This window comes from Dama dama, chromosome 30, assembly GCF_033118175.1.
Source record: "Dama dama isolate Ldn47 chromosome 30, ASM3311817v1, whole genome shotgun sequence".
Lineage (NCBI taxonomy): Eukaryota > Metazoa > Chordata > Mammalia > Artiodactyla > Cervidae > Dama > Dama dama.
The window spans coordinates 32,373,181-32,392,761 of record NC_083710.1 but is presented as its reverse complement, the minus strand read 5'-3'; the positions used below and the strand labels follow the sequence as shown (position 1 = coordinate 32,392,761).

The 19,581-nt window shown below is 42.0% G+C and overlaps 1 protein-coding gene across 4 annotated transcripts in view; it reads left to right on the top strand.

The window, feature by feature from the left end:
- FRY (FRY microtubule binding protein) overlaps positions 1-19,581 on the top strand; it is a 425,432-nt gene that overhangs the window by 222,704 nt on the left and 183,147 nt on the right. For all 4 annotated transcript variants that reach the window (XM_061133663.1, XM_061133660.1, XM_061133661.1 and 1 more), the window contains one exon: positions 7,206-7,405. In XM_061133663.1, coding sequence (XP_060989646.1) covers positions 7,286-7,405 — 120 coding nt within the window. In that variant the 5' untranslated portion in view covers positions 7,206-7,285. The remainder of the gene's footprint in view (positions 1-7,205; positions 7,406-19,581) is intronic.

The following is a 19,581-nucleotide window of genomic DNA, read 5'->3' as shown; positions in this document are numbered from 1 at the left end:
TTTGGGCGGATAGACAAGACATGGTTCCTCTGTTCACTCACTCAATTTAATTTTCCCTTTGTCCTTTTAGAATGTATTGCAGTCTAACACATTGTGTGTGCCTGTGTTAGTTGTTGTTGTTGTTTAGTTGCTCAGTTGTGTCCAGCTCTTTGCAATCCCATGGACTGCAGCACACCAGGCTTCCCTGTCCTTCGACTCCCAGAGCTTGCTCAAACTCATGTCTATTAAGTTGGTGATGCCATCCAACCATCTCATCTTCTGTCATCCGCTTCTCTTCCTGCCTTCAATCTTTCCCAGCATCAGGGTCTTTTCCAGTCAGTCAGCTCTTTGCATTGGGTGACCAAAGTACTGGAGCTTCAGCTTCAGCATCAGTACACATGTGAAATTGCTGATTATATGACCCTGTCTCAGTAATCTGTAAACTCCATGAGGGCAGGACCCATCTGTTTTGTTCATAGCTATCTTCCCAGTGCCTGGAACAGAGCTCGAAACCTCAGCCCTCATTCATTAAATATTGGTCAAAGTGAATGGGTGAATGAATGAATAGATGGATGGATGGATGAATGGTAGGCTATAGTGAGCGATGGTCTTAACATCTCTTAAAATCTAACTGAGAAAACCAGTTGCTTTCCTATAGCATAGATTGCCGCTTCTAGCCTCTGGGGCATTTACATGAGGAAATTCATTATAGCCTTTCCTTTCCTTTACTGTCATGATAAAAATGTAGCTGAACTATGAGTTGTGGGGGCGTTTGTACGGGTGTTGCCATTTGCAGTTTAATACTTCTTGGAAATGTTGGTAACTCGGGGAAATTGTACTGAAGACCTTAGCCAGCTAAGCGCAAACTAAAAATTAAGGTACTAGTCAATGAAATTGGAGGAAAAAACAGTCACATTCAAAAGATCATCACTTGTAGCTGGAAATAGATCTAATGAAGAGGTAACAAGTAGGCCACAAAGGCCTAAAACATGTTTTACAGAGTAAGGAGTGGACCCTGCTCAGTGTAAGAAATAGATACCCGGTGAAACGGGGAAAGGCACCTCCTGAAACCATCCAGCAGAACCAAACTGAAATGGAATTTAGAATAAATATAATAAAATACCACCCACAAAACCCATTTAAGACAGAAGAAGAATTAGAATGTGTTTAATCCGAGATTAAAATGTAAATGGGAAAATATAAAGAGAAAGCAGATTTCAGAAAGATTCAATAATTTAGAGACCTGATTAATATCTGAAACTCATGCCCTTTTTCTCAACCCCGCCTCAGCTCCCCACCCCAACTGGGTGGACTGTAGGGCAGAGCCCAGACCCAGCCAGTGGAGGAGAGGGTAGTGACCGGACCCTGAAGTGTGGATGAGCTTGCTTGCCTGGTTGGATAGAAAGCAGGGAAAGCAGTGGCGAGGAATAGACCCAGACTGGAGGGTTGTCCTTCAATATCCCACAGAGGACTGGGATTCCAAAATCCATGGATTCTCAGGTCCCTTATATAAAGTGGCGTAGTATTTACATATAACCTACACACATCCTCCTACATACTTGAAACCATCTCTCAATTACTAATAAGACCAAATACAATGCAAATGCTATATAAGTAGTTGTAAATACTGTGTAAATAGTTGCCAGCCCGCAGCAAATTTAAGTTTTCCTGGAACTTTTTTTTTTTTTTTCTTCAATATTTGCCTTTCAGGGTTGGTGGAATCCACAGATGTGGAGCCAGGAGGCAGACTATAACTGCCTGAGTTTGCAGAGCTGGAGGATGGGGCCCAACTGTGGCTGTTACTGAACTGGTGGTTGGTTTATATGTTTCAGTGAAAAATCCTTTAAAAATCAGACCTATGAAGAAATAGATTTAATTCTCAAGAGCAGAATTTACCCCTTAATACACCAAAACCTCTTTCTAGTTTTTTTTTCCTTTTGACATCAAAAACTTTTGGAAATTTATATCATTCTTCTTTCCCACCTTCTCAAATACAGGACTAGAAGTTTAACTTATTTTAACCTTTGCAAGGGACTCTGGGTCATCATCACGAACATTAATTGCGACAGACTGAAGGATGGAGCTATCTTGCCCCCAGGCCTGCGGGAATGTCGTATTCTGTGACCCTGTACCAAACAGCTTCAAGCATCTGCATTGTTTTTTTTTTTTTTTTAATTGGAGGATAACTGCTTTATAGTGTTGTGTTTGTTTCTGCTGCACAACAACGTGAACCAGCTGTGAAAGTGAAAGTCGCTCAGTCGTGTCTGACTCTGCGACCCCCATGGACTATACAGTCCATGGAATTCTCTAGGCCAGAATACTAGAGTGGGTAGCCTTTCCCTTCTCCAGCGGATCTTCCCAGCCCAGGGATCGAACCCAGGTCTCCCACATTGCAGGCAGATTCTTCACCTGTTGAGCCACAAGGGAAGCCCATGAACCAGCTGTATGTATACACATATCCCCTCCCTCTTGAGCCTCCCTCCCACCCCACCGCATCTCACCTCTCTTTCTTCACAGAGCTGAGCTCCCTGTGCTTTATAGCAGGTTCCCACTGGCTAGCTCCTTTACACACGAGTGTGTATTTGTCACTGCTCCTCTCAGTTTGTCCCACCCTCTCCTTCCCCCACGGTGTCCAAAAGTCCATTCTCTTCATCTGCATCTCTATTCCTGCCTTGCATATAGGTTCACCAGTACCATTTTTCTAGATTCCATATATATGTGGAGGCAGCTGCATTTTTAAGTTCTGGTGGTTTTTGAGTTTTTTGCCTTCTTTTTCTTTTTTTTTGTTAGTTTTTCTACCTGTAGATTTTGTACCTTTCCCTTGTACTTTTCTGTTTCCCAACTATTATGAACTTACAAACTAGACCATTGATTTTAACTGTGTGTAGATTAAGAGCAAGTCAGTGCTGAGGGAGGTTGTAATGATTTTTTCCCAATGGTCCTGGTCTCATGTTTAGTATGAACTGTGTAACTCAGTTTTGACTGTCAGGAACATGTAGTTTCTGCTTCTCAGCTGTGTTGTTACCAAATAACTGACTTGCTGAGAGGTGCCCTGAAAATTATCTTAACAAAAAACTAGAATCACTTATGAATTAATTATGGTAGGATGAAGATTAGAAAGGGCTTCCTGGTGGCTCAGGGTAGAGAATTTGCCTGCAGTGCAGGTTCGATCCCTGGGTCAGGAAGATGCCCTGGAGGAGGGCACAGCAACCCACTTCCCTGAAGAATCCCATTTACAGAGGAGCATGGCGGGCTACAGTCCGTGGGGTTGCAAAAGAATCAGACACAACTGACTGACTGAGCACGCACTGGGAGGGGTTACTAAAAGGTGTGAGTGGGTCTAAATCAAGGACACCTGACACATACCTCAGTACCTCTCCCTACATCTCCGTCTGCCCAGCTGATCTGTTTGCGGCCAGAACAGCGGGCACCTCTCCTTGAATCACTTTCAGCTCTGGCACAGAGCACTGCTGGGCTAGGATAGTTCCAGCCCGTTAAGTCTGTACACAGACTTTTGTAGTCACAGGATGTCTGGCTTTGAAGGACAGGCAGATACCGTTTTTTATGATAGCAATGAATTGGTTCTTTGGCCTTTTTTAAATGCACAAGTTGTCTGGGAGACATTCTGGTATCTGCATTTCAGCCCTTCTGGTTCAAAATGCAGCTTTGCAGGAGGACTGCCAGAGGTCACTGTTAAGAAAATCCTCTCACTATAGTCAGGACTCTCAGGCCCCTAGAGTCTTATAATGATGGATCTGGCCTTGCAGTTGCGTATTCCATCAAGCTGATTATTGCTGTCTTCTATAAAAAGGTTAAAGTTCTGTGGACAACTAAAGGGAATAAAGAGTCCTCCACTTTTAGTTTTTCGGTTTTATTTGACTCAGTCCTGTGGCACAATGCCATTGATACTTTAAAACAGGGGTACCCAACCTCTGGGACCTAATGCCTGATGATCTGAGGTGGAGCTGATGTAATGGTAATAGACAAAGTGCACAATAAATGTAATGCATTTGAATCATCCCGGAACCACCCCGCCATCACCCCCTGGTCCATGGAAAAATTGTCTTCCACCCAACCAGCCCCTGGTGCCAGAAAGGTTGGGGACCACTGTGTTAGAATGAAATCTCATGGAGATCCCTTGTCCTTCTGTGCTTTGGGCCTGGGAGTCCTCCTACTTCCACCAAGTTCGTGCACTTGGAGTAGGAGGTAACACAGTAGAGGGATAGCCCGGCCTTCGTTTGTATCCCTTGATCTTTGAATGTGCTCTTTAGAATTAGTAGCACCTTCTAATGATCTGCTGGGAGTGCCATTTAATAATGACTCTTCATTGCAAATACTTCACACTGTTCCTTTAAAGACTCTGGCCCCTGATTCTTCTCATGGAGTTCCCTCCTTATGAATCACTTCGAGACATACAGAAATAAAGTAAGGTGTCATTTGAGTTATTTAAGGAGATTTATTAAGTATTATCTGTGCAAAGAACTCTGTTAGATCTGGGAGGCTACAACCCTGTTAGGAGTATATGGTTCAGTTACAGAGCCAACCCTCAGCAAAACCATGTGACCAGTTGGTAATGCTTTCGCTTGTCACCTATCTCTGGAGCCTTCCTTAAGTCATGTGGGAATGTCCAAGGCCAGAGAGCGAGAGTTAAATGTTTAAACCTTGTTATACACTCCACTGAGGACTGGCCTGGTGGAATAAGTTTTATGGAGATGCGAGTAGGTGTGGTTCTGAGAGGCCAGGAGGACGAGATGAGCAGAGAAGAGCAGAAAGCGGCAGCCAGAGAGAAAGCAGGAAGGGACAGATGAGAACGGGGTGCTCCTGGGCCAGCCGGGGCATCACCACGACTTGGGACAGCCGGAACCACACCCTACCTTTGAGGCTTACTGATGAGGATTGAGAGCCGATGAAAATGTTGAGTGAAGTAAGTCAGAAAGGGACAAACAAATGTCATATGTATGGAATCTAGGAGGATGGTACTGATGAGCCTCTTTGCAGGGCAGCAGTGAAGATGCAGACAGAAAACAGGCGTGTGGACACAGTGGGGGAAGGAGAGGGCGGGCGAATTGAGAGAATAGCCTGGAAACAGATACATGACCATATGTAAAATAGATAGCCAGTGGGAATTTGTTGTGTGACCGCAGGGAGCTTGAACCTATGCTCTGTGATAACCTAGAGGAGTGGGAGGTGGGAAGGAGGTTCAAGAGGGAGGGGACCTATGTAAAACTGTGGCTGATTCATGTCGATATGTGACAGAAACCAACACAATATTGTAAAGCAGTTATCCTACAATAAAAATAAATATTTTAAAAATGTGTTACAGTTTAACTGAAGGAAGATGGGTTTGGTATGTGAAATGAATGAAATTAACCTGCAATGGGGCTGCTGTCATAATCTAACTGTAGGTTTCCAAGGGCCTAGACTAGGATGGAGCTAGTGAGAATAGAGAGAATAGAATCATATACAACAGATTTATTTTTATAACTTGAGAGGCCATATTCTTAAAGTTTAATGGAGGTTGAGATATGTGAAGATCTTCCAGATATAAGGGAGCCTCCAGCTGTATGGAAGATTACATGAATTATAGAGGAAGAGACATTAGAAAAGATGACAGAATCTGCATGATGTGAAAACATATTGGTAATTCTATGAAATTAGTAAAATTTTTGCCTGGCTTCCTGAATTTGGCTTGAGTTAAAAAGAAGATAGGGCTTCCCTTGTAGCTCAGCTGGTAAAGAATCCGCCTGCAATATACGAGACCTGGGTTCGATCCCTGGGTTGGGAAGATCCCCTGGAGAAGGGAAATACCCACTACAGTATTCTGGCCTGGAGAATTGCATGGACTGCATAGTCCATGAGGTCGCAAAGAGTCGGACACAACTGAGTGACTTTCACAAAAAAGAAGATAAGAGAGGCCTTGAATATATTTGTAGTGTTGAGAAGCATGTTTCAGGTTTCACGGGGAACTTTTTCCCTCCCTTATTATCAATGACATCCCACCATTTTCTTAAAAACTAAACCAATGTCCAAACTGGAATCGGCTTTTCTTTCTTTACTCCCTTCCTTAATCTCTGTATCCAGTCATCCCAAACTATGGAGTCTTCCCTTTTAAATGTTTACTTTATCATCGTCCTGTCCTCAGCATTCCTAATGCCTTTCTCCTAAGCCCACCTACTCTCATATTTCTTTCCTTGAATATTGATAACTGACCATCTTATAGGTACTTAGGTGGAAGGGGCTATTAGTGCATGTTAGAGCTGAACAAAGGATAGTCTGAAGTAGCGTGCTAAAGTCGCTTTAGTAATGTCCAACTCTGCGACCATATGAACCAAAGCCCACCAGGCCCCTTTGTCAGTGGGATTTTCCAGGCAAGAATACTGAAGTGCTTTGCCATTTCCTACTCCAGGGAGATCCTCCCAACCCAGGGATAGAACCTGTGTCTCTTGTGCCCTGCATTGGCAGGAGGATTCTTTACCACTGGTGCCACCTGGGAAACCCTACTCAAAAGTGGAGAGGCATAAAATTTTCATTTGTGAATAGATTTTTTTCTTAGACTAGTTAAAACAGTGGTCCAGCTGTTGCATCCTGAAGGAGGCCACTCACTGGCGACTCTGATAATGGGCCTCTGTTCAGCCAAGCAGGTAATCTGTGCATTTTAGAAGGGATGAGAAGGGACAGCCCAACTTGAACCAAAGGATGGTGAGAGGGAGAAGCCACACCTTGGATGGCATAGAGGGGGGCACTCCTGAGCCTTTTATCTTTCAAGAGGGATAACCCCTTTGGGAGCAAGAGCTAGCTGGGCTTCTGAAAATTGACTCTTGGAAACTTCCAGAAGGGATGACCTCAGAGTCTTTTCTGTTATTAGCATGGAGCACAAAAGACAGCTCCTGGTCAATAGGAAAACCAGGTTAAGAAAATCCCTTGTTTTCCACTGTGTGTTTTCTTAGACCATTTTCCTGGAACATAAAAAAGAAGCTAAAAACATCCTAAATGTTTTAGGATTTATCAGCTGTATTATGTCCTTGCAACACGATTTACCTTAGTAACCAGTAGTATTTTGATGTATTCAAATATGACATAATGCACACTTGTGTCATCAAAATAATTACATTGTGACACTGTAAGACCAGGTTATAATATTGCCTACAGTGTTCTTCATGTGATTCATATCTTTATATATTGATGTTTTATTTTCAGTCGGTCAGAATATCCATTCTATTTTTCAGCTTCTCCAGTTGGCAACGGTTATATCAAGCCTCCAGTTCCACCTGTTTCTGGTACACAAAAGGAGAAAGGGCCCCCAACCATGTTACCCATCAATGTGGACCCAGACAGCAAACCTGGGGAATATGTCCTCAAGAGTTTATTTGTCAACTTCACCACCCAGGCTGAGCGCAAGATTCGCATCATTATGGCAGAACCTCTGGTGAGTAAACACAGAAGGCTTGTATCTTTTTCAGTCCTTCCTGATGCTGAATATAGATTTTACAGCTCTAGGAAGGGATGAAGGATGGATGGCTTTTCCCCTAGTTTGTTTTTTGACATCATGTGTGTGTGTACTCAGTCATATTCAACTCTTTGCGACCCCATGGACTGTAACCTGCCAGGTTCCTCTGTCCATGGGATTTTTCAGGCAAGAATGTTGAAGAAGGTTACCATTTCCTCTGCCAGGGGTTCTTCCTGACCCAGGGATTGAACCTGTGTCTCCCGTATCAGTAGGCGGATTCTTTAACCACTGCGCCACTTGGGAAGCCCTTTTTGATACCATAGGTAATTTTTCAGTCAGTTCAGTTCAGTTCAGTTGGTCAGTCGTATCCGACTATTTGCAACCCCATGGACTGCAGCACACCAGGCCTCTCTGTCCATCACCAACTCCCAGAGTTTACTCAAACTCATGTCCATTGAGTCAGTGATGCCATCCAACCATCTCATCCTCTGTTGTCCCCTTCTCCTCCTGCCTTCAATCTTTCCCAGCATCAGGGTCTTTTCAAATGACCATCAGGTGGCCAAAGTGTTAGAGTTCAGCTTCAGCATCAGTCCTTCCAATGAATATTCAGGACTGATTTCCTTTAGGATGGATTGGTTGGATCTCCTTGCTGTCCAAGGGACTCTCAAGAGTCTTCTCCAACATCACAGTTCAAAAGCATTGATTCTTCAGCGCTCCGCTTTCTTTATAGTCCAACTCTCACATCCATATATGACTTCTGAAAAAACCATAGCTTTGACTAGATGGACCTTTGTCAGCAAAGTAATGTCTCTGCTTTTTAATATGCTGTCCAGGTTGGTCATAACTTTTCTTCCAAGGAGCAAATGTCTTTTAATTTCATGGCTGCAATCACCATCTGCAGTGATTTTGGAGCCCCCCAAAATAAAGTCTGTCACTGATTCCACTGTTTCCCCATCTATTTGCCATGAAGTGATGGGACCAGATGCCATGATCTTAGTTTTCTGAATGTTGAATTTTAAGCCAACTTTTTCACTCTCCTCTTTCACTTCCATCAAGAGGCTCTTTAGTCCTTCTTTGCTTTCTGCCATAAGAGTGGTGTCATCTGCATATCTGAGGTTATTAATATTTCTCCTGACAATCTTGATTCCAGCTTGTGCTTCCTCTAGCCCAGCTTTTCTCATGATGTACTCTGCATATAAGTTAAATAAGCAGGGTGACAATATATAGCCTGACATACTCCTTTGCCTATTTGGAACCAGTCCATTGTTACATGTCCAGTTTTAACTGTTGCTTCCTGACCTGCAGACAGACTTCTCAAGAGGCAGGTCAGGTGGTCTGGTATCCCCATTTCTTTAAGAATTCTCCAGAGTTTGTTGTGGTCCACACAGTCAAAGGCTGTGGCATAGTCAATAAAGCAGAAGTAGATGTTTTTCTGGAACTCTCTTGCTTTTTTGATGATCCACTGGATGTTAGCAATTTGATCTCAGGTTCCTCTGCCTTTTCTAAATCCATCTTGAACATCTGGAAGTTCATGGTTCACATACTGTAGAAGCCTGGCTTGGAGAATTTTGAGCATTACTTTACTAGCGTGTAAGATGAGTGCAATTGTGCGGTAGTTTGAGCATTCTTTGGCATTGCCTTTCTTTGGGATTGGAATGAAAACTGACTTTTCCAGTCCAGTAGCCACTGCTGAGTTTGCCAAATTTGCTGGCATATTAAGTGCAGCACTTTCACAGCATCATCTTTTAGGAATTAAAATAGCTCCAACTGGAATTCCATCACCTCCACTAGCTTTGTTCGAAGTGATGCTTCCTAAAGCCCACTTGACTTCACATTCCAGGATGTCTGGCTCTAGGTGGGTGATCACATCATTGTCATTATCTGGGTTGTGAAGATCTTTTTTGTATAGTTCTGTGTATTCTTACTACCTCGTCTTAATATCTTCTGCTTCTGTTAGGTCCATATCATTTCTGTCCTTTATTGAGCCCATCTTTGCATAAAATGTTTCCTTGGTTTCTCTAATTTTCTTGAAGAGATCTCTAGACTTTCACATTCTATTGTTTCCCCCTATTTCTTTGCATTGATCCCTGAGGAAGGCTTTCTTATCTCTCCTTGCTGTTCTTTGGAACTCTGCACTCAAATGGGTGTATCTTTCCTTTTCTCCTTTGCCTTTCACTTCTCTTCTATTCACAGATATTTGTAAGGCCTTATCGGACAACCATGTTGCCTTTTTGCATTTCTTCTCCTTGGGGATGGTCTTGATCCCTTCCTCTTGTACAGTGTCATGAACCTCTGTCCCTAGTTTTAAAAAATAATATTCACATTTCCTGATTTAAGAACATAATTGAGGATCAAGGACCTTAAAATAATTAGCAGATAGATTTCAGCAGCACACTTCACCACTGGGTTTAGGACAGATAAGAATTTAACATTAAAAAGTATTAAAATTGTAGAAAAGTTGTTTTCATAGTCTCTGCTGTGTCTGGGTACTTTAGTCAAAATCTTTTGTCCTATCTTTAAAGTAAAAGACAAAAAAAAAAAATTTATCTTTCTTCAAGGGATTGCCTGAGTTCCTAGTCTGAGAACAAATAGACAGATGGTCTCCATCACATATTATCCAAGTAAGTTTTTTGAGTCGGTTATAAGTACCATTCTGTTACCTGAAAATGGAAGACAGGAAATTGTTGATTCAGTTACCTACAGTCCCTTTCTTAGATGAATAATGCCCTTCAAGTCAGTAGCCAGTATCTTCTTTGCAAATGATTCTGCTGCAAAATAAGGCTTGTGCTTCAGCCTTATGTTAATTACTTTAACAAGAGCTCTAAAGACAGAGTGCTAAATCTCAAAAGGATAATGGAAAGGAAGAAAGTCCAGTTGGAAGATTCAGATTACTTGTCTCCTGACCTTGGCGGGCCACTCACAATAAGAGAAAGGAAAGGAGTTCAGAGTGACGCACCTCTGTCTGTGAAGCTGGCTTTGTACCTCCTGTGAAGAGACTGACTGGGCCAGGAGAAGAGGTCTGAGGCTGGCTTGAAGGCATCATAGCTTAAAACAATTAAATGTAACTTTGAGCCCATAGCCTGTGCGTGCTCAGTCACTTCAGTTGTGTCTGACTCTTTGCAACCCTGTGGACTGTAGCAGCCCATAGCCTAAGTCTCTTGAAAAATACATAACTTATGATACTCAGCATCATCTGTTCAAAATGATCTTTATTAGGGACTTCCCTGGCAGTCCAGTGGTAAAGACTCTGAGCTTCCAGTGCAGGGGTGGGGGGGGGGGGCGGGGATGGGTTCAATCTCTGGTCAAGAAACTTAGATCATACATGCCTTGTGAGGCACCTAAAAAATAAAAACAAAAATTCTTACCAAATAATAATAATAGTAACCTTTATAAGAATAACAATTTAACATTTGGGACTCAAAATTCAAGGATATTGAAATGTTTTGAATGTTTGTAACCCAAACATTGCAAACTTCGCCTTTGAATGTTTTTATTAGATCAATGAATTCCAACTTCCTATTAAGGAAAATGTTTTCTTGGTTTTACAGTTTAAATCAATTATAATAAATGAAACCTAGTATGAAGCTTAATACTCTAGCTTTTTCCCATTCACCTGTGTGTTTGTGTTTCTAGTGCTTTTACTATTAATAATAGGATGATATTTCTGGAGCACTTAACTATGTGCCAAGTACTGTGCTTAGCATACTATATATCCTTTAATCTTCACAGTGACCTTAGGTAGAGAGTATTTATGTACCTGTTTATAGATGGGGAAAGCTGGCACAGAGAGGCAAAAGTGATCATCCAAGGTCACACAGTTTTTACTTGAATTCAAGCTGGGTCTCTTCAGAGCCCACCTCAGAGCCATTCTACACTCTGCCAGTCTTTGCGTGGGCATCTTCATAGGAAGATACCTTCTATGGTATCTTTACTTAAGAGACTTAAGTAAAGTATTACTTAAAGCAACAGAGGGCTTTCCTATAAATGGGGTCCAAAGAATCACGTACCTTCATTCCCATTGCTCAAAACAGTGCTGATCCCTGGAAGCCTCTGAGCTTCTTGGGAGGTGTGGGGGGAGCCAGGCCACCTCCTCAAGATGGGGAGGTGGGGAGCTACCTGGGCTCCAGAGATCCCAGAAGAGTTTAAGGAGAGAGTGGAAAGGCACAAGGAAGAATCCTTTGACTCATTGACAGTGGAAACATGCCAAAACACATCAGGGCTCTCTGAACTTGTGTATCATGGTAGATTTTTTCAAGAAACTAGTAAGTTATACCTTCCTAAGTGGCACTAGTGGTAAAGTACCTGCCTGCTAATGCAGGAGACATAAGAGACCTGGGTTCGATCCCTGGGTTGGAGTAGGAAATGGCACCCACTCCAGTATTCTTGCTTGGAGAATCCCATGGACAGAGGAGGCTGGCGGGTACAGTCCATGGGGTCGCAAAGAGCCAGGCACGACTGAAACGACTTAGCGTGAGGCACAAGGACGTTGTACGGTAGTTGAATAGAGGCGCTTAGAAGGCTGGATTGTGAACATCCCTGATTCTAAAATAATAGTTTAGGTACTGTTGGTTAAGGATTCAGGAAGTAAATTAGATTGGGTTTAACTTTTTCATCTTTAGTTTACTTCGTTTGGAATGTGTTTGCATAACATTTTTCTTCTTGGAGTAAACATTATGTCTGAGAAACTAACATGTTCCACAGCGTTCTTTTAATTAGAGGTAGACATTTCTGTTCCTTTCTCTGAGACAACTTAAAGGTCCCCAAACAAGAAAAATGAAAAACAAAACAAAAAAAAGTGTACGCTGTCTTCATCAGCAAATCTTCATTGTGTGCCCAGGGTGAAAGAGTTTACCAGATGCTGATGGTCAAGTAAATGGACATTGTGTTTTTAGCTAAAGAAATGTATTCAATCAATTTTCAGTATTGTTGCTGAATACAGTGGTCTTGTATTTTTTGGCAGAGGTGTAAGCTTCTGTGCCATTTCCTGCTCTTGTCTGTTGAAAAGTGCTTAGTAATTTTTGCCCTTGAATTTGTTTACTTATTGGACAATAAATGTGAGTAGATGCTGTGGCTTGTACCTGAGTCTAATGTAAATGTGTTTTTGGCATTTTGTTCTAGAGCCTTAGCAAGAAGAGGTGTTATTTTTTATATATGTGTAATATGTTTAAAGTCAATTCTGAATAAATGTCCCCTAGTATCCTGATGGCTCAGAGGTTAAAGCGTCTGCCTGCAAGGCGGGAGACCCAGGTTCCATCCCCGGGTCGGGAAGATCCTCTGGAGAAGGAAATGGCAACCCACTCCAGTATTCTTGCTTGGAGAATCCCATGGACGGAGGAGCCTGGTAGGCTACCAGTCCACGAGGTCACGAAGAGTCGGACACGACTTCACTTTCGCTTTCACTTTCAGTATTTCTCTTACAGAAGTTGATTTTATTTAGAAAGTTGTTGAATCCTTTAAAAGCCTGGATTCATGTGGACTTGTATCATATCACAAAGTTGTATTGTCTTTAATATAATTAAAACTTGTATGGGAGTAGCAAAGATAATTTTTAAAAATTTGGAAGTATTGATTTGTTGTTTATGGGGCTACTCAGGAATCTGTATTTCTCAGTTTTCTTTTTAAAATAAACCTTCAGAATTCCACATCAGTTACACTGCGTGAGATCAGTTATATACAATGTTAAATTAAAGTTGTCCTTATGAATTACTGATGTCCAGATAGCTAAATTAAATGGGGGGAAAAGGATGGGAAACAAAGATGTTCTACCAAGACAAAATATTAGATTTTTTTCTTGTTAAAGATGTTTCACCAGTTCAGCAATATTGTTCTTCATACCTAAAAGATGCTCAGGTCATATTCATTAATATTTATGGATAAGTCAATAATTTTACTCAATTTCTGTTGCTTTATGAGGTCATTTGATAGTATTTGCTCCTGGCTGGTCTCACTATTATTTTACTTTTCCCAAGCAGTGTTTTAAACAAGATCAATTGGGTCATCTGTAACTTTTTTATACTTTTATCTCAAAACAGAGAAACAGATGCTATCCCTCTTGCCTCCTGCTCCTTTCCTCTGGTTTAAAATTTATTTTTCCCAAAGTGTATCTTTTTATAGTTATTTAAGTTATAATCAGTGGGGGGTAAATCACTTGGTTTAGTTTATCTCAGATGCTCGGATTTCCCCCTGAATTATCAGTGATATTTCAGCTGAGAATAGAATTCTAGTTTCACATTTATTCTCCTTCCAGACTTTTGCTGATAAGTTTCACCATGTTGCCTCTAGCACTGCTGTTGAACAGTCTGGTTGATTTGCTGTTTGTGGATTATTTACTTTTTTCTCTGTCTGTTTTTATGGGTTTTTTTTTTTTGCTTTGTCTATAGCTGTCTGCAGTTTCACCACACTCTGTGTTGAGATGTGGATTTATTTCTATTTTCCTGTTTGAGAATCTGATTCTTCTTAAATTGAAGGTTCATGTTTTTCATCAGTTTTGAAAAATTCTTAGCTATTAATTATTTGAAGATTACCACTTCTCCACTCTTCCTCTTTTTTCTGGCATTCATATTAGATACACATTGCTCTATTACCTGTCTTTTTACCATTCTTTAATTATTTCTACCCCTCTATCTTGCTGCTGTATTCTGAGTCAATTCCTCAGGTCTAATCTTCAATTTATTAATCCTCCCTTGGGCTATAGGGCTTCCCTGGTGGTCCAGTGGTAAAAAATCCACCTGTTAATGCAGGAGACACAGGTTCAATCCCTGGGTCGAGAAGATACTCTGGAGAAGGAAATGGTAATCCACTCCAATATTCTTGCTTGAGAAATTTCATGGACAGAGGAGCCTGATGGGCTACAGTCCATAGGGTCACCAAAGAGTCAGACATGACTTAGCAGCTAAACCATGACAACTCTTGGGCAGTGTATAATCTGCTGTATAATGTGTCCAATGAGAGTTATAATTTTGGTGATATAGTGTTTTCTTTCTAGAAGTATGTTTTAAAATCTATTTAGGTGAGGATTTTGTTAATTTGAGGGATTTCTTATGTTTAGAACTTCTATTTTGTGTCTTTGACCACCTTAAACATGCATTTTTGTTTGTGTCCTCTCTTAGATTAGCCCCAGAATCTTCACTGTCTTGGGCCAAATATTATATTAATTTCTTGGTTTGGGAATTTCTGCACCTGGAAGGTGATACAAATATAAGCTCCAAACTCTTACAAGACTTTAGACTGTGGTTTAAAATTCTTGGGGAGGATTGTGTTGTTTTTACCTAGAACTGAGGCAAGGGCCATTGGAATATCTTTTCATCTTCTTGTCCCGGGACATAGATTTGTCGCTCATCCACTGTTTAGGACCATTGTTTAGGACCACACTTTATGTGGGCATCTTATCTCCAGTGCCCTACCTCTCAAGGTTCACAGCTTTGTTTCCTGTCCCCAAGTGGACAGCAACAGAAAGCCTCCAGCCCAATGAGACCAGTAGCTGTCCCCCTGTGTATCCACTGCATCACCTCCTATCTTTCTGCTTTTCATTTCCCTTTTCCTTTCTTGTTAACTCATTTCTTCACTTAAAAAAGTCCTATATTCCACTCACCATTTTCAAGTGTTTATAGCCTGTGAACTTTTGTATTATCTTGGTCTATTATCCTGCCAGAGCCCTCTACAGAATTCTTGGTTTGCTTTCATGCAGATAAGGACAGGGTGGGTCTTTGCATTGTGAGGTTCCTGTACAAGCAGATATTCCCATGGCAAGATGGGGTGACCCCAAGATGAATAAAAGGAAGAGTGAGAGAATTGTCTAGTCAAAGCTATGGTTTTTCCAGTAGTCATGTATGGATGTGAGAGTTGGACTATAAAGAAATCTGACCACCGAAGAATTGATGCTTTTGAACTGTGGCGTTGGAGAAGACTCTTGAGAGTCCCTTGGACTGCAAGGAGATCCAACCAGTGCATCCTAAAGGAAATCAGTCCTGAATATTCATTGGAAGGGCTGATGCTGAAGCTGAAACTCCAATTCTTTGGATGCAAAGAACTGGCTCATTGGAAAAAAGCCTGATGCTGGGAAAGATTGAAGGCAGGAGGAGATGGGGACGATAGAGGATGAGATGTCTGGATGGCATCACCAACTCGAAGGACATGAGTTTGAGCAAGCTCCGGGAGTTGGTGATGGACAGGGAAGCCTGGCGTGCTTCAGTCCATAAGGTTGCAAAGAGTTGGACACAGCTGAGCGACTTCACTTTCACTTTTCACTTTCATGCTTTGGAGGAGGAAATGGCAACCCACTCCAGTGTTCCTGCCTGGAGAATCCCAGGGACAGGGGAACCTGGTGGGCTGCCATCTATGAAGTCGCACAGAGTCAGACACGACTGAAGCGACTTAGCAGCAGCAGCAGCAGAGTGACTGAACTGAACTGAATTGAGGGGACTGTCACCAAGTCTTCCTCTTCTGGTCCTTCCTGATGAATTTTCCCTAAATACAAGCCTGTCCCTTTCATTCTCTTATTTAAAACCTTCGTTTCACACCCTTTTGCTCCTTGATTTGACTCCAGCCTGTCTTTCTTCACCTGTGCATCTTTATGTCCTTTATGTCCTGTGTTATGGCCTTTATGTCCATCTTTATCCCCTGTGTTTCAGTTCTGTGCTTGCCTGTCACTGTGTATATAGCCCACTGGCCCCTCTTCCTCGAATGCCCTCAGCTCTTCATCCTGCCTTCCTCTTTTAAGGCCCATCTTTAATACCTCATCATCTGGAAAGGTTATTTGATTTCTTCCCTGACTCCACACAGTTATACAGATGTGGGTAAACGTACCTGTAAATCTCTATCTGAATCACTGTACCATTATCTCAGGCAAACTGGCTTCATTAAATAAGAGTATTAGAATAGACTAGAATAGAAAATGTCAGAACATTATAGGTTTTAAGGGTGCATGTTGTTTTATGAAACTTTCAGTTGTGTGTATATCTACCAGACCTTGGTATCAAATATATATTTTTATGATGAGTAGGGGTGAAGGATACAGAATTTCTGTTTTAAGTTGAAGAAGCACTTTAGGAATTCACTGAAGGACCAACAGTTAGGACCGCCTTCACTGCCGAGGGTCCAGGTTCAATCCCTGGTTGGGGAACTAAGTTCTCACAAGCCATAGGGAGTGGCCAAAAAAAGAAAGAGATGAAAAAAGACGCACTTTAGTAGCCTTTAAGTTCCTTACAGGCATTACTTACTGTGTCTTATCTACACATGCACACATAGAAATACATGTATATCCCCATGTCTAGAAAGTCTCCTTTATACACAGTAGACAGTAAGTGTTTTGTTTAAATGAGTAAGTATATGAATAAAAGGAGTGGATAGATGAGTGGGTGAAAAAATATTGATATGGTAACTCAAAAAGAATGTAGGATCCTGTATGTTTCTCAGGGTCATCTTGCCAACCTCTGAATTGATAATACTGGATTTTGTTCTGTCCTTTGTACCCCTCAGCAGATGAAAGCCCTACAGTCTGCCAAGTACAAGAGACGTTAATTCTTAGCCTTCTGCCTTGGGCCATCTAAGGACACCTCATTATTCACTGATACGGTCACCTGCTCCCACTTCACCCAAGCAGTGTGTGGAGAGGAGAGTCAGGTTGACTCTTAGCGGTCAGACTAAGCCTCAGAATATATGCTGTCATTATCTCTGTGTCTCTCCATTTATATAGCATCTGTCACTAGGAGTCACAGGCAATTACCTTCTCAATAAACTCTTTTCCAAAAAATCAAGACTCTCCAGCTTTTCAAAATTCATGAGTCCCAATAATCTTGACTTTGGAGATTTAGTGGGCGAGAAGAGATAAAACCAAAAACAAAGCAGCTTTTCATTCAGACTAATCTGAATTCAAATCCTGATTCCATCTCTTTAGTGTTGGAAGGCCAGTCAGTCCCTCTCCTTTTTTTCTCATGTGCAAGAGCCTAGCTCATGGGTGGACGAGAGAAGTCAGGGTAATAGGTGGAGCTCTGACATGATTCTTAGCACCTGCCAGATGCTGCGTTCTCACCATCACTGTGATTCTTATGGGCGCCTAGAAACTGGTACCAACTAAGTAAACCCCCTAGTGTGTTTCTCTGGCGGTCATCCTGGTGCTTCCTCTCTGTGTCGTTCAGAAGGAGTGGAGGCTTGAGCAGAGGGGTTGGCTGCCTGCTGTTGCCCTGCCCTGGTATTGTCAGGGTGGTTGTTCTGAACTCCACCTTGGCCATGAGAAAGGCAAAGCCAAAGCTGGTTTGGGCAGACCTGGTGTGGATTCTTTAGGGACTTAAGCTCTGAGAGGTGACAGAGGCAAACAAATAAAAGTTTATACGACAAGGCAACACCCCTGCTCTCTCACCTTAGAGCCAGCAAAATATCAATACTTGAGGTTTATGCGGGTGTAGCTTGTGAGGACTTAGGAAATGAAACTAGGGATTTGAAGTGCGTCTACGTAGAACGGTTTTCCAAGCCTTTCCAAGAGGAAATTTCACAGCGTCTTGAGGGTAGGGATCTGGGAGACAAGTAGGAACACTGTAGTGTTGGAAAGTCAGTGTCCCAAAAAGTAAAAGCTGGATTACTCAACTAAGTAAAACATGTTCGGAAAATTTGAAGAACTTTCCTTTCTCTCATTCATATATTTAAATTTGTTGAAAACTTCAGAAGAAAAAATAATTTTAACAGTCATCTAATCAAACTGATTTTTCCTGTTTTATTGAGGCAAAATTGATATGTGACATCGTATTGGTTTCAGATGTACAGCATAGCAATGTCATATATATCTTATAAAATGATCACCACAATAAGTTTAGTCAACATCCATCACCTTACATGGGCTTCCCTCATAGCTCAGTTAGTAAAGAATCTGCCTGCAGTGCAGGAGACTTGGGTTCAATTCCTGGGTTGGGAAGATCCCCTGGAGAAGGAAATGGCAACCCACTCCAGTATTCTTGCCTGGAGAATCCCATAGACAGAGGAGCCTGGCGGGCTACAGTCCATGGGGGTCACAAGAGTCGGACACGACTTAGTGACTAAACCATCACCTTACATGGTTACATTTTTGTGTGTGTGTGTGTGTGTGATGAGAAGTTTTTAATGTAATCCTATTTTAAAGGAACTTTTTGAGATGATTTATTTTTGGCTGTGGTGGGTCTTTGTTGCTGCCTGGGCTTTTCTTTAGTTGGAAAGAGCAGGGACTACTGTCTGGTCGCAGTGCTCGGGCTTCTCTTTGGGGTGGCTTCTCCTGTTGCAGAGCACAGGCCCTAGGGTGCCTGGGCTTCCGCAGTTGTGGTTCCCGGGCTCTCAAGCACAGGCTCAGTAGTTGTGGCGTATAGGCTTAGTTGCCCCAAGGCATGTGTGATCTTCCTGGACCAGAGACAGAACCCATGTCTCCTGCATTGCCAGTCAGACTCTCTACCACTTAGTCACCAGGGAAGCCTGAGAATTCTTGAGATTTACTCTCTTCACAACTTTCAAACATGCAACTCGGTATTGTCAACTATAGTCACTTTGCTGTACGTTACGTCCTCAGAACTTACGTATGTAATAACCAGAAGTGTGTACCTTCAAGAATCTTCAACCACACTTCTCAGACTGCCTGTTCTGTCCACCCTCCTTCCTATAAGTTGGCCAGTACACAGGAAACTTGGTTTTTCATCAGAGCTCTGCTACCAGCCTGTGCTTCCAACAAAGTCACTTAGCTGTGATTCATCGTGGTTTTTTCTTTTATGAAATGTTCACAATCAAGCCCAGTTTTTCCTCTGGTGTACATAACAAATGTAAGCATTAAGTCTCCATGTGTCTGAGTGAGTAAGTCACATCCCAGTGCATCCACTCAGGTTAAAGCCACCATTGTGTTCACCAGGAGCTGCAGTGAAGCTAAACCAGGTACTGAGCAGAGCTTTCATCTGGATCTACGGCCTATCAGCATGAAATGCCAATAGGAAGAAGAAGAAATTCTGACTCACCTAAGACTTAGAAAGCAAGTGATTTATTCTCTAATTGAAACCTGGAAAGAGGAAAAGATCTGCATCACCTCAGAGAACACACCCCTTTCATCTTGTCCTCCATCAGAGCCTAGAACTGAGCAGAGCTCACCTTCCTGTAACATTCTGATATTTAAAAACACTTTTAGGATGAAAGTCCGTGTGACATTGGGA